The following is a 14,699-nucleotide window of genomic DNA, read 5'->3' as shown; positions in this document are numbered from 1 at the left end:
TAATGTCCTTTTTAAAATGAAATAATAAAATCAAGAATATTTCTACAGTAATGAATAATTAAATACTCTGAAAAAGTTAACACTTTTTGTTCATTAAACCTAAATAAATCAGATCTGTCTGTCTGTCTGTCTTTAAGAACCTCTTGGGTGTGGAAAATGGGAAGGTTTTTTTTTTGTTTCTGTAGCTAACCGGTCTCGTTCCATTTCGTTTTCTGCTACACTCTTGTTAATCACTAAGCGACATAAAGCGGTTTAAATGTGGATTTTTTTTAGTAATGATCACAAACTAACTCCAATTTATTATTTTTTAAAGGTTATTCATGGGAGTTAAACGTTCAAAGTATCTCAAACTGACAGATGGACCGGAAGAGGATTTGCAAAAGGGGGTGATGCTTTGTAATGGAACGCGTCCAGAGCGGGATTTCCTTTACGGCACTTATAACGAGGAAAAAGTGGCAAAGAGGAGCAGGATAGAATTAAACCGAAGCGTAAACAAATCGTCGGGTTAAAAAAAGGGAGGTCAGCGACGCTAAAACGGAGTTGTTTGACTGATTATTTGTCTTCGTAGTCCGCCTGCGGCCGTCGCGGGCTCCCCCGGACACCATGGTTTTGGTTTTTGAGCGGTTCGGAGCAGAAACGAGCAGCTAGTCGCGCGGAGGCTGCGTTCAAAAACCCGGTTCGTCCTGCTGGCTGAAGCGAAACCTGCTCAGAAGAAGATGGGTCACCCTCCTCTCGAGTTCAGCGAGTGCTACAGCGACAGCCCGGACTTCAGGGAGACCCTCAAGTGTTACGAGTTGGAGCTGGAACGGACGAACAAGTTTCTGAAGGAGCTGATCAAAGATGGCAACAGCGTGATCACTGCAATCAAGGGTGAGCAGGCTTCACCAACCTCCGCTCATTTATGGCTTATTGCTGGGCCTTTTACTGGGCCTGCAGCATGACTAAACCCCGCAAAGCATATTTTCCGCCTCCCACAGTGTGTGTCAGTGTGCTGGGACCAGCTGATGGTTCTGAACCAGTGGCACAGCTGGGTCAGGTCCTCTGGAAATCCTGCAGCTTTCATGTCCTCAACAGCAGAAGCTGCCATCCTGCTGCAGGTGGTGACCAGGTAGAGGTCAGAGGTCAAACCCCACCAACAGAACCTGCAGGAACAGTTCAGAATCTGCTCGTCAGGCCCTGGAGTTTCTTATTTTTAGTTTCAGCTGCAGGTCTTCTACTTTAAACCCTCAAAGCCACATTTGGAGACGCAAAAAGATTTAAAGCCTCGCTTTTGCAAAAGGATTTATGAGGAGAGCAGCTCCAGCCAAATTCCTGAGGCTGAATGCTGCTCTGTATTGATCCGACAGGCCTGGTTCTGGCTGGGTAATAAAAGCCAGGCGTAGCAGCGAGAGTATTGTTGGATCGACCTCTTGCTGGCAGCTGCTGGGCTGCAGGATCCCGCCAAAGATCCCGTCCAGGCTTTAAGCTTCCCTTCGAGAGAGGAAAATGCAGTTCCAGTTAAAGACGGTTTGCATGTTGCCCGCCATCCTGTTGGACTGAGACTGTCTTGCGCCGAGAAGGGATGGAGCTCTAGCTCTTTTGGACAAACCCTGTGAATTATGTTACACACAGTCACTTGCTGTGTTGTGACATCTCGCAAGACCTGAGAGTCAACTACTCCCATCCCAAATTTTAGCTCGGTATTGGCCAAACTGGCTGAATCACAGTCAATTTTTGTGCTTTGGCAGCCATCTTGAATTAGATTGACTCACACATATATCCAAGGATTACTTTTTGAGTTTCCTTAAAATCTGTCCAGTGCCTCAGAAGATATTTTGCTAACAGACAGACCACGTTGACACCAATAGTTAATCGCAAAAGTTTAAGCAAATATAGTGTGCAAAAAGTAACACTTGAAGTATGTGTTGTGAGTCACTCTCAGCTGCTTCCACCCTAAAGTTTAGGTCAGTATCTGTACAACTGAATGAGTTTCAGACATTTTTGTGTTTTTTAATCTCAACTGGTTGTGGTGGCCATCTTTAATTGGATTGACTCTAAGTGGTAATCCTTTGTAGATGTACATCTAATAATTAATATCTGAGAATTTCATTAAAATCCATGAGATATTTTGCTAACAGACATACACAGGCAGTAACATTACTGGCCTTTTACCTGTTGGTGGCAGGCGATAATAAGCTAGCACAAGGCTAGGTTTGAATTTAAAGCACAGTACATGAATTAATGCATGTGTCTGTTAGCAACAAGTCAGCATTGTCTTTGTGTTTTTAATAAAAAACATCATTTTCTGTTGTAAACAGGCTATTCTCTGGCGTTGCAGAAGTTTTCCCAGACTCTCAGCGTGTTCCAGTTCGACTTCCTTGGCGACTCCCTGACGGACGACGAGATTAACATTGGTGGGATATTACAAACGTTCAGAGTAGCACGCCGTTAATGCGCAATAATAAATTAAAACGTGACGCGTCCAAATGCGTTATTCTACAGGTTTTAGTTTTCTCAGTCATTCTGCATAATTATGAAAATCCAGGATTCAGCAATGGGTTCTGGAGGAGTAAATATGTAAACGACAACAATTCTCCTGACGAGTGTGGTTTTTATAACAGCTGCAGGAATGATAATTCTGCTTATCCTCAGCCCGGCCTTGTATTGTTTTAAAAGTTTCCTGACAGCTGAATCGACACGTTTCTTTATTGTGTGGCTTTTTTTCCCACAGCTGAGTCATTCCAGGAGTTTGCCGGACTCCTGCAGGAAGTGGAGCACGACAGGATGATGCTGGTGGGTTATATCAGCTTCCCCCCAAGCACATCCTACTCCAACCATCAAACCACATTAACACATCTGTCACAACAAAATGTATTCTGCTCTGCGCATTTACTGATTTTCTGTTTAGCATGAAGCCGTCTGCAGGAACTACTTCTTTATTTTAGTCATCAGATGTTTGTTACGCAACATCATGCAGTAACGTTTGAAGCAATTCTGCTGTTTATTGTGGTTTTTGTTCCCCTCTTAGCTTGTTTTTGTTCCTTTTTTGTTTAAATACTCAATATTCTTCTAGTGTTGATCTGTTTTTGTGAAGTCTTGATAGCTCGGACTCCTGCTGAGTAAAATAAAGTGGAGGCTCAGTGCACACCATTCATTCAGGCCTTTAAATATAGGAGTTTTACTGGTTGGACTGGATTCTCTGAGTGCAAATAATTATTTTTAAACTGCAGGTCATGGTTTGGATTTAAAGTGAAAGCACAGCACCTTCTGGGAATATTTTCTATTTATTTTTGATATTTTTCCCTTTAAAACTCAACTCTACAAGTAAAACCTGCTAAAAATTAAGGTTCTCACTGCGTTTTAGTGGCGCAGATTATTTGATTTTGTCAAAGAAGTAAAAACTGATTTTTGTAATTTTCCGTGCAGGTTCAAAACGCATCCAATCTGCTCATTAAACCCTTGGAGAACTTCAGAAAGGAGCAGATAGGAGCGACGAAGGTGAGTGCTCTTCTGCTTTAAACATGAACTGTCTCTGTCCTGTGAACAAAAGAAGCTGGGTCTTGGGTCAGAACAGGAAGCACCCTTGTGTTTCAGTAAGTTTGTTGTTAGACATTTGTCTTCCCACAGTGAGTATATACGTTTAACTACTTCTACGCACCAAACAGGATGTCCTAACTACTTCTCCAAAACCATTTATCTGTGCACACACCCAAGTTGTTGGTAAGATATTTCTCTCTAAGCAAAACAAGGTACAACTCCATTCTTTCTTTTTATAAACTACATCTGTTTAACATTTTTGTCCTTTAGAAATTAGAGGTTTGTAACTTAAAAAAAAAATCCCTTTTGAGGTGTATTATGGCCAATATTTATATACTGTAGGAGTTTCCAAGATTTTTCTGACTCTTGTACTTGGTCAAAGTACAATAGGATTGCAGTATTAAAGTCCATAGATCAAAGAGAGGAATTGGAAATGCTCTCCGTTCGTCTGTGTTGTGAGCTGGACAACGTGATAAATAAGTGAGGTACCAACTTCCATTTTGGTGTGTGGCTACATCCAGGTGTAAAATAGATCACTATTGAAAATGGGGCTACCACGTTAAAATCCTATATATATGTATATATATATCCTATATATCTGTATAGATTTCAGTGTTTCTCCTTGATCAGTTCCCTTGGCAGGGTGCTTGTTGTAGTTTATTTTTGTTGACGTGGGGGGTGGAGGGCTTGGGGGATGGGTGTGGGTGGAGGAGTACGGGACGGAGACATGTCTGTGTTGCCCGCCTGCTAACTTAACGCTACGTTGCTGCCGGTGTAGTGGTACGTCAGTAGCATTTTTGCTAACGTGTTTGTATTGCGCCCCACGCTACATCAGTGTCGTCAGTTGTCAGCGGGGTGGGGTGCTCGGTGCCGTTGATGGGGCGTGGCGCCCTGCTTGTATAATGGTAGGGGAAACAATATGTGTGTATGTATATACAGACCCTTTCCAAAAATTAGAATATCATGGAAAAGTTGTTAAACTCCCATAATTCCATTCAAAAAGTTAATCTTTAATAGATGATAGATTCGGGGCCCACAATTTAAACCATTTCAAGTATTTATTTGTTTATTTTTACATAATTTGGGCTTCCAGCTCATGAAACTTACGAAAACAGGATTTCAAAGAATTAGAATACTGTGAAGAAATCAGCCCAAATGTTGCAGGACATGAATGTTTTAAACTGAGTGTGATACACTAATCATCTACTAAACTCAAAGCACCTGCACAGGTTTCCCCAGGTTTCATTAACTTGCTTCAGTTTGGTTCAATATGGGGAATACTGCAGACAACAACTGGCCAGAAGACCATCATTGATACCCTCCATAGGATGGGTAAGACACAAAAGTTCATAGCTAAGGAGGCTGGCTGTTCACAGAGTGCTGTGTCCAAGCATATCAATGGAAAGTCTAGTGGAAGGGCAAAATGTGGCAGGAGAAGATGCACCAGCAAAAGAGATGACCGTGAGCTTCAGCAGATTATCAAACAGAGAAGATTCCAGAATCTGTCAGAGATCCAGAAAGAGTAGAATGAGGCAGGAGTCACAGCTTCAAAAACCACCACATTCAAATGCATCTGGGAGATGGGCTACATCTGGGAGATGGGCTACAACTGTCGGGTTCCTCGGTCCTCTTTTCCGATGAAAGTAAAGAGTGCCTTTCATTCGGAAATCAAGGTCCAAGGGTTTGGAGGAAGAAGAACCCATACTGCTTGAGGTCCAGTGTGAAATATCCACAGTCAGTCATGATTTGGGGTGCAATGTCCAGAGCAGGTGTTGGTAAACTCTGCTTTCTTAAATCCAAGGTCACCACAACAGTCTACCAGAATGTTTTAGAGGACTTCATGATTTCTACTGCTGAGGATCTGTATGGAGATGCAGATTTCATCTTCCAGCAGGACCTGGCCCCTGCCCATGCTGCCAGAAGCACCAAAACCTGGTTTGATGCCCATGCCACAGTGCTTGACTGGCCAGCCAACTCGCCAGACCTAAACCCCATTGAGAATCTATGGGGTATTCTCAAGAGGAAAATGAGGGACACCAGACCCAACAACAAAGAAGAGCTGAGAGCAAGTATCAAGGAAATCTGGGCTTCCTTAACTCCCAGTCAATGCCACAGGCTGATTGCCTCAATGCCACGTCACATCGAGGCAGTGATTAAGGCAAAGGGATTCCCAACCAAGTTTGAAGATTGACATGTCGTTTTGAAAGTACCATATTTTGATTGATTTGTTGTGATCCTAATTTCTTCTTCTTTTTTTTTTTTTTTTTTCAAAAACTGGGTAGTGTGTGTCTTCACAGTATTCTAATTTTTTGAATTACTGTTTTCGTGAGTTTCATGAGCTGGAAGCCCAAATTATGTAAAAATAAACAAATAAATACTTGAAATTGTTTAAATTGTGGGCCCTGAATCTATCATCTATTAAAGATTAACTTTTTGAATGGAATTATGGAAGTTAAACAACAAAGTCCATGCTCAATAATCCAGGTATACAATCCAACATTTTTCAGTCGGGTCCTTTGGACAGTTTCTTTTTTTTTTGTTGTTGTCCTGAGACGTTTTGCCTTCGGTCCGGAAGGCTTCATCAGTCAAGGAAACACACAACAAAACTGATTCTTCCCCAACAGCTTACTCCAAAGTGGAACAAACCAGTTCTGTTGTTCTGCTGGTAAGAAACTGTCCACATGACCCGACTGAAAAATGTTGGATTGTATACCTGGATTATTGAGCATGGACTTTGTTGTTTTCAACCAGTTTGACAAGACTGTCAACAAGGAAAAGGGCCGGCAATGGAGGAGGGGGCGTACCAAAGAGACCATCTTATCACAAGCAGAACTGGTTTGTTCCACTTTGGAGTAAGCTGTTGGGGGAAGAATCAGTTTTGTTGTGTATTTCCTTGACTGATGAAGCCTTCCGGACTGAAGGCGAAACGTTTCAGCACCAAAAATAAAAAATAAACCGTCCAGATGACCTGACTGAAAAATGTTGGAAGTTAAACAACGTTTCCTTGATATTCTAATTTTTTGGAAAGGGTGCTGATGATTTATTTACGGTGACCAAGGCCACCATTGGCCACCCCCTGGATCCGCCTTTGCTCCTGGTGGTGGATAAAATTGCTTCCTTCACTCACCAGTATCCATCACTTTCCTCTGCCTTGGACAACAAAAATCAAACATACCTTTGTTGTGGGCAGCACAGTGGAGTAGTGGTTAGTACTGGTTAGTACTGTTAACTCACAGCAAGAAGGTCTAGGGTTCAATCCAGGTTTGGACCTGTGGTATTTCGGTGTGAAGATTGCACGGTGTCCTCGTGTTTGTGTGGGCACAGTTCAAAAACATGCATGTTATGTTGTCTTCAGGGCCAGGCCTCCCTTACAAATGAGATCTGTGGTCTCAGTGGGATTTGTCTGGTTAAATAAAGGTTAATAAATAATGTATTCCAGTCCAGAAAAACACTCATCTCAGTAACTAATATGGAGTTGGAAATTTGGAAATATCTCCAAAACTTCGCCCATCTCTCACTTTTGCTGATGCAGAGAAACTCGTCCATGCCTTTGTCTCCTCCAGGCTCAACTACTGCAACTCCCTGTTTACTGGAATACCTGGCAAAAACCTTCAGAAGCTTCAATATATTCAAAACAGTGCAGCCAGGATCTTATTGAGAGCTCGTAAATTTGTACATATTACACCCATTCTCCATAACCTCCACTGGCTTCCTGTCACCTACAGAATTCATTCACAAAATTGCTCTCATTACCCATCAGTGTTTAAATGGAAATTCACCATATTATCTGAAAGACTTTCTTGCTCCATATTCATCCACCTGGTCCCTACGATCACAGAACAGTAATCTCCTTCTCCTTCCACGAACTAAATTAAGGACCATGGGAGATGGGGCATTCTGTGTGGCTGCCCCCCGCCTCTGGAACTCCCTCCCTGAATATCTGAGAGCTCCACAATCATTGACTGACTTTTAAAAAGGCTTAAAGACTTTTCTTTTTAAGCAAGCCTGTTCTGCCTCCACATGATTGTATCACTGATTTGAGTTGATTTTATCATTGATTTTAGTTGCACTCTGTAGCACTTTGAGATTTTTTTTGATGAAAAGTGCGTTACAAATGAAATTCATTATTATTATTATTATTAACTACCCTACAAACATTCAGGTTTAAATCCCTTAGCGACAAGGGACATAAGCATACCACTTGTTTAGACTTTAAAGCTGATTTTCTGCTCCTAATCTTAAGGCATGTAGTGGGATTCATTCACACCCATCATACCCATACCTTATTCATTCATACCCATCTGCTCACTGCAGACTCATGTTCGGGCTGCTGTTTAATATACCGTATTATTTTACATTATTGGTGTTTTGCATATATCTTGGATCTTTAGCCTATTGTTTAGCGTCCGTTTAGTGTATGTCTTAGAACCTTATATACTGTTTCTTTTTATACTTTATATTTTTGCTATTTTTCGGTGTAACTGGGACCTCGAGTACACAATTTCGTTCCACCTCTTGTACCACGATCCACGCGAATGCGAATGACATTAAAGAAACTTGAACTTGAGATACTTTCTTCCAGTTTCCTCTAAAGGTTTGATATTATTTAAATTGTGTTTTTAAACACAAATGACACCTAATAACCCCCAAAATGAATGTGTGACAGTTCTCTAAAGTACTCACAGCAAGTTGAGCTCAGACCAGCACAGTTTAATTCCTACATAATTTCATTTTTCTCCACAGTCCCTTTTGGATAAATGTATTGATTCATCAATTTTAATAGTGTTAGCTTGCTGCTGTTAGCCTTTTTCTAGCTTAAGCTAACTGTTCAGATGGCAACTTTCATTTACCTAGTGGTGGGAACAGTTATACTAATCTGCTAACAGCTAGTCAGAGTCAGAGTTTCTTTATTATTCACACCACATTTGGTACTTGTGGTGGAGTGAAATTGTGTACACAGGGTCCCAGTTACATCCAACAATAAAATGTAAAAGAAAAACAGTAATAAGATCTAAGACATAAACTAAGAAAAACATCAACTAAAAATACGCTAAGCACTAGTAGCATAAAAACAATATCTTTCTATCTTTGAACACCGTTAGCAGAATTAGCTTCCGCTAAATTAGGTTTCACCAACTTTAAGTCCTGCTAACAACATTCACAAGCTTGTTCCTTCCTGTTGTGAGCGTGTCTCGAAGAGTCTGTTAGGCACGCTATTAGCTTACTACGTGTACACGTGACAAGATGTGATTGGTCGATGCAACTTAAACTAGAAGGAGATGAAGGTGTGTGACGCAGACTAGCGTCTTAACGGTTTAGCGTTAGCTTCCGCTAATGTAGCATTAGCAGTGCATTTTTTAAAGTTTGCAGAATATGTGTTAGAGAAGCTAACAATTTGGTTAGCTGTGCCCACCATTGCATTTAGTATACCTTTTAGCTTAATCAGCAATATTTTAGGGTTTATTGAAAAAACGTTTTTTTACATCTCTTTACTAAAGTTCATGCTCAACAATCCAGGTATAAAATCCAACAATGTTCTGTCAGGTCATCTGGACGGTTTCTTTTTGCTGAGTCGTTTCGTTACATCGGTCATCCAACAGACTTATTCAATCGGAGGAGAAACCAAAACAAAACTGATTCTCCACAAACAGCATACTGCCTAGTGGAAAATAACAGTTTGCTGGTGCTAAGATGGCCTCCGAGGCCTGCCCCCTCCTCCGGGGCCCACCCTCTCCCTCGTCAACTCCTCTGAGACAGTAATGTCAAAGTGGTTCAAAACACCAAAGTTTATGCTCAATAATCCAGGTATAAAATCCAACAATGTTCAGTCAGGTCATCTGGACGGTTTCTTTTATTTTGCTGAGACATTTCGTCCGTCATCCAACGGACTTCTTCAATTTGAATTAGGGATTGGAAAATAAATGATTAAGAAACCAAACACTCGTAACAAAATTTGACATGAAACGTTCTTTTTGGGACTTTTTCAGTAGCCAAATTTGATCAGATATTTATTGAATTATGTGCTGTGGAGTGAAAATGTTTTTTTATGTTGCATCAAGAAATATTTATAGCCTGAAAACTAATAATGAGGAGAGACATATTCACATGCTTTGGTTTCAGAAGTCTGTTCATGATTCACGTAAAGAGACTGTTTTTGTTTTTGTCTTCCTTTATTCGAGCTCTAGTTTATAAATTCTTCTTGATCTGATCTTACCAACATATCTATAATATATAATAATCTTCACATGTGTATCCTGCAGGAGAAGAAGAAGAACTTTGAGAAACAGAGTGAAAAGTATTACTCCATGTTAGATAAGCACTTGAGTCTTTCTGCCAAGAAGAAGGAGAGTTCACTTCAAGAGGTTTGCATGAATTACAAGTGTTTGCATCAATCCTATGATGAAGTTTAAAACCGGTAATGACTGTTTTTGTTACTTTAATAATACGTCCTTGTTGTCTCTGAAGGCTGATGACCTTCTCGACAAAGAGCGGGTGAATTTCTACGAATCTTCAGTGGAGTACGTCTACCAGATCCACCAGGTACAGGACAAGAAGAAGTTTGACGTGGTGGAGCCGGTGAGTATTGCCTGTGGTCTCCACTCTTCCTCTTTGTCGCCACATATGAGGGGAAGAGGTCTTTTATTGCTCTCATATGTGTAGTCTTCTTACAGCGGTTTGAAATATGGCTTTCCCTTTTCTGTTGGACAGGTGCTGGCGTTCCTTCAAAGCATTTTAACGCTCAACAACCTGACAGTGGAGATGACTCAGGACTTCATGCCGTACAAGCAGGAGCTGCAGCTGAGCTTGCAGAACGTAAGTGGCTCTCCTGGTAATTTGGGGATTTTTTACTGTCAAATAACTGGATACTTTAAGTGCCCTCTGATTATTTGACAGACAAGAAACCACTATGAGAGTACTCGGGAAGAGCTGGAGGAGCTGATGAAAAGAATGAAAAATCCTTTCCAGATTTCTAAAATGCAGAAGTTTTTGCCAATGGAGGGTTATTTATACTGTCAGGAGAAGAGTAAGTTTACCCCATATTTAAACAGGTGTGTTTTGTTTTATGCAACCTTTCTTTTGGACCTTTTGCATTGCAAGGCCTGGTCCTCCTGGTCAAGCAGGTCATAGTATACCCCCATTCCAGAATATACCAGGAGTTAAAGGGATATATAAGTGCTATATGTTGTCGTCATTGTATGTCCCCTTACAATGATGACATTGGTTCTCTGCATTTAACCCATCACAACTGAGATACACCCAGATGGAGCAGTGGGCAGCTATGTAAGCACCCAGGGAGCAATTAGGGATTGTGTGTCTTGCTCAGGGACACCATGACATGTGGGAACGGCTGGGAGTCGAACCACGACATTCAGGTCCCAAGTCGGCTGCCCTACCTCTACCCCATCTTGGCCCTTCGGATTAGATTATACCTAGGTATACTTTGACCTAGGCCAATTTATACTCCAGGCTATAAATTGTCCTATTCATACTCCTCAGGTCAGATTATACCACCATGATATCAGTATTGTTGAGTCATATACACAATAATTACCTAAAATTTTAAACTTTTATTGGGGGTTTAGCTTAGTCCAGTAAGTTAAATGAGAAAGCTAAGTGACTTAAATTCTAAAAGTGTAAACATTTAGTACTGGCCAGGCCAGATTACTGGTTTATATGGTTATAGATGGGTATATTCTGTCCTAGGCCTGTCACAATAACAAATTTTGCTGGGCGATTAATTGTCTCAGAAATTATTGCGATAAACGATAATATTTGTTAAAATTTGACAATGGTTAGTAATTACTGTCAAATTTAAGAAGAAATGTTTGGTTTTTTTCTTACCTTTTTTGACCACTGGATGACAGTATAAGACTGTTTGAACCGAAGGATGGATAGTGAGGGAGCGAGCAGTGTGTCTCTTTAAGAAAAATGGGAGGAAGGCCCCTTGACATAACATGGGCTGTCTCTCCTTCCTTTATTCGGTTCTCAAAATAGCGGACACTTGGTGTGAGCTCTTTAGCACAGCATTTGTCACACAAAGCTTTTAATAAAAAATTTGCAAGCAAGTTCTCCGCTTCTTTTTACAGAGAAAAGTAATTTTTTTACACGAAGGCATGGGTTTTAACCGTGAATTTTGAAGCTTCGACAAGACGGAGGTCTTTTCCCGTGGTCGACCTGTTAGCTTAGCTCATAGCTTAGCTTCTCAGCTTAGCTGCGTTTAACGATCCAAAAACGTGATTTTAGTTGGTTAAAATGGATTTGAAAGAGAAAGGAAGGGGTCAGTGAAGAGCACCGGAGTTGAGCTTTTTGTCATCCAGTGTCTTCAGTAGAACGAGAGAGACACGAAGAAACAATAAAGCCAATAAATGAAAATTAGGTCGATAATTTTCATTTATCACACGATTAATTGATTTATTGTTTATCGCTGCAGGCCTGTTCTGGCCTTGAGGGGATTTTCCTTCAGTGCATTAATGAAAGCATTAATATGCTAATACATATACATAGTTTATTTTATACAGATCTCTCTTGAAAGTGAGTCCTCATGACTCAGTGAGACTAACCTGTGTAAATAAATGGAACAAAAAGTTATACGTGATGACTGTACGCTGTGAGCGCTTGAAATCGAAGTTGTCTGTGCACACAAATTTGGCCAATAAAAATTATTCTGAATAGTCTGGCCTAAACTATTTTACAGTGACAGTTTGGCCTAGGACAGTTTATCCTCCAGGGTATACTCTGGCCTGGGACAAGGTTTAATCTTTGCAGGGGCTGTTACACCTGGTTCCTGCTCAGGCTGAGCAGTCCAGCCCTCTTTCCCACATGGACCTGGGATTCCATGCGTGCTGACTCTGCAGAAGATTTAAAGTCAGTTGACTGGAGGTCATTGTTTGGTTCACTGACCTGGTTGTACACGGCGTTAAATGACTGTAAATAGCTAACACTGGCTAGCATTAGCATTACATTTGATGTCATCCTGCTGCGTCTCGCCTTTGGCCTAACCCTGCTGTATGACATGCTCATGCGCCTTTCTGTTGGGTTACTTCCAGCAACACGCAGCCTTCTCTGGCTCTGTTTTAACTTGTTTTTGAGGAGAGAAAGAACGACGAGCAGAAGTAGCACGAGCTCCATGTTTTTAATTGTTGGGTGTTGCAAAAAAATTCATCAAACCAGCTTTTGCTATGATGATCCTGCCCACGTGCAAAATTGACAGGGAGCTGAGGGAAGACATGGACCATGCCAAGCCTTCAATGCAAAAATGTCATTTGTTCCCCTAAATTTTACAGCCTGTCTTGTTTGTTTTGTTTTGTTTGCTACATTAGGGGCTTTGGGTGTGTCATGGGTCAAATATTTCTGCAAGTATCACAAGAAAGAGAAGCAGCTGATGATGATATCGTGTGAACAGAAACCTCCAACAAAACAGGTGATTTATTCACAAATAAACTATATATAAATAAAACTCTCTCTCTGTCTCTGTCTGTCTGTCTGTCTCTGTCTGTCTGTCTGTCTCTCTCTCTCTCTCTCTCTATATATATATATATATATATATATATATATATATATATATATATATAAAAATATAATATACACACACAAACTGGATTCCAAAAAAGTTGGGACACTAAACAAATTGTGAATAAACACTGAATGCAATGATGTGGAGATGGCAAATGTCAATATTTTATTCGTAATATAACATAGATGACAGATCAAACGTTTAATCTGAGTAACTGTAACATTTTAAAGGAAAAATATGTTGATTCAAAATTTCACAGTGTCAACAAATCCCCAAAAAGTTGGGACAAGTAGCAATAAGTGGCTGGAAAAAAGGTAATTGAGCATATAACGAACAGCTGGAAAACCAATTAACACTAATTAGGTCAATTGACAACAGATTGAGTATAAAAAGAGCTTCTCAGAGTGTCAGTGTCTCTCAGAAGCCAAGATGGTAAGAGGATCACCAATTCCACCATTGTTGCACAGACAGATAGTGCAGCAATACCAGAATGGTGTTACCCAGAGTAAAATATCAAAGACTTTTAAGTTATCATCATCAACCGTGCATAACATCATCAAAAGATTCAGAGAATCTGGAACAATCGCTGTGCGTAAGGGTCAAGGCCGTAAAACACTACTGGATGCTCGTGATCTCCGGGCCCTTAAATGTCACTGCACCTCAAACAGGAATGCCACTGTCAAGGAAATAACAGAATGGGCTCAGGAATACTTCCAGAAAACATTGTCAGTGAACACAGTCCACCGTGCCATCCGCCGTTGCCAGCTGAAACTCTACAGTGCAAAGAGGAAGCCATTTCTAAGCAAGCTCCACAAGCTCAGACATTTGCATTGGGCCAGGGGTCATTTAAAATGGAGTGTGGCAAAATGGAAGACTGTTCTGTGGTCAGATGAGTCACGATTTGAAGTTCTTTATGGAACACTGGGACGCCATGTCATCCGGACCAGAGAGGACAAGGATAGCCCAAGTTGTTATCAACGCTCCGTTCAGAAGCCTGCATCACTGATGGTATGGGGTTGCATGAGCGCTTGTGGCATGGGCAGCTTGCATGTCTGGAAAGGCATCATTAATGCAGAGAACTATGTTCAGGTTCTAGAACAACATATGCTCCCATCTAGACGTCATCTCTTTCAGGGAAGACCCTGGATTTTTCAACACAATAATGCCAGACCACATTCTGCAGCAATCACAACATCATGGCTACTTAAGAGAAGGATCCGGGTACTGAAATGGCCAGACTGCAGTCCAGATCTTTCACCTATAGAGAACATTTGGCGCATCATAAAGAGGAAGGTGCGACAAAGAAGGCCCAAGACGATTGAACAGTTAGAGGCCTGTATTAGACATGAATGGGAGAGCATTCCTACTTGTAAACTTGAGAAACTGGTCTCCTCTGTCCCCAGACGTCTGTTGAGTGTTGTAAGAAGAAGGGGGGATGCCACACAGTGGTAAAAATGGACTTGTCCCAACTTTTTTGGGATTTGTTGACGCCATGAAATTAGGAAAAAACAGATTTTTCCCTTAAAATGATACATTCTCTCAGTTTAAACTTTTGATCTGTGATTTGTGTTCTATTCTGAATAAAATATTAGATGTTTGCACCTCCACATCATTGCATTCAGTTTTTATTCACAATTTGTTTAGTGGCCCAACTTTTTTGGAATCCGGT

The 14,699-nt window shown here is 40.9% G+C and overlaps 1 protein-coding gene across 1 annotated transcript in view; it reads left to right on the top strand.

The window, feature by feature from the left end:
* The first annotated feature begins 570 nt into the window (after positions 1-570).
* Positions 571-14,699, top strand: part of LOC119420123 (oligophrenin-1) — a 49,471-nt gene continuing 35,342 nt past the window's right edge. Inside the window, exons 1-9 of the mRNA XM_037687501.1 lie at positions 571-870; positions 2,298-2,393; positions 2,711-2,772; positions 3,406-3,477; positions 9,777-9,878; positions 9,982-10,092; positions 10,225-10,329; positions 10,411-10,540; positions 12,837-12,937. Of these exons, the coding sequence (XP_037543429.1) occupies positions 717-870; positions 2,298-2,393; positions 2,711-2,772; positions 3,406-3,477; positions 9,777-9,878; positions 9,982-10,092; positions 10,225-10,329; positions 10,411-10,540; positions 12,837-12,937 (933 nt within the window). The 5' untranslated portion in view covers positions 571-716. The remainder of the gene's footprint in view (positions 871-2,297; positions 2,394-2,710; positions 2,773-3,405; positions 3,478-9,776; positions 9,879-9,981; positions 10,093-10,224; positions 10,330-10,410; positions 10,541-12,836; positions 12,938-14,699) is intronic.

The sequence above is a fragment of the Nematolebias whitei genome, chromosome 14 (genome assembly GCF_014905685.2).
Source record: "Nematolebias whitei isolate Nwh7 chromosome 14, NemWhi1, whole genome shotgun sequence".
Taxonomy (NCBI): Eukaryota; Metazoa; Chordata; class Actinopteri; order Cyprinodontiformes; family Rivulidae; genus Nematolebias; species Nematolebias whitei.
The sequence above is the reverse complement of the archived record's forward strand: the minus strand, read 5'-3'. Positions and strand labels throughout refer to the sequence as shown.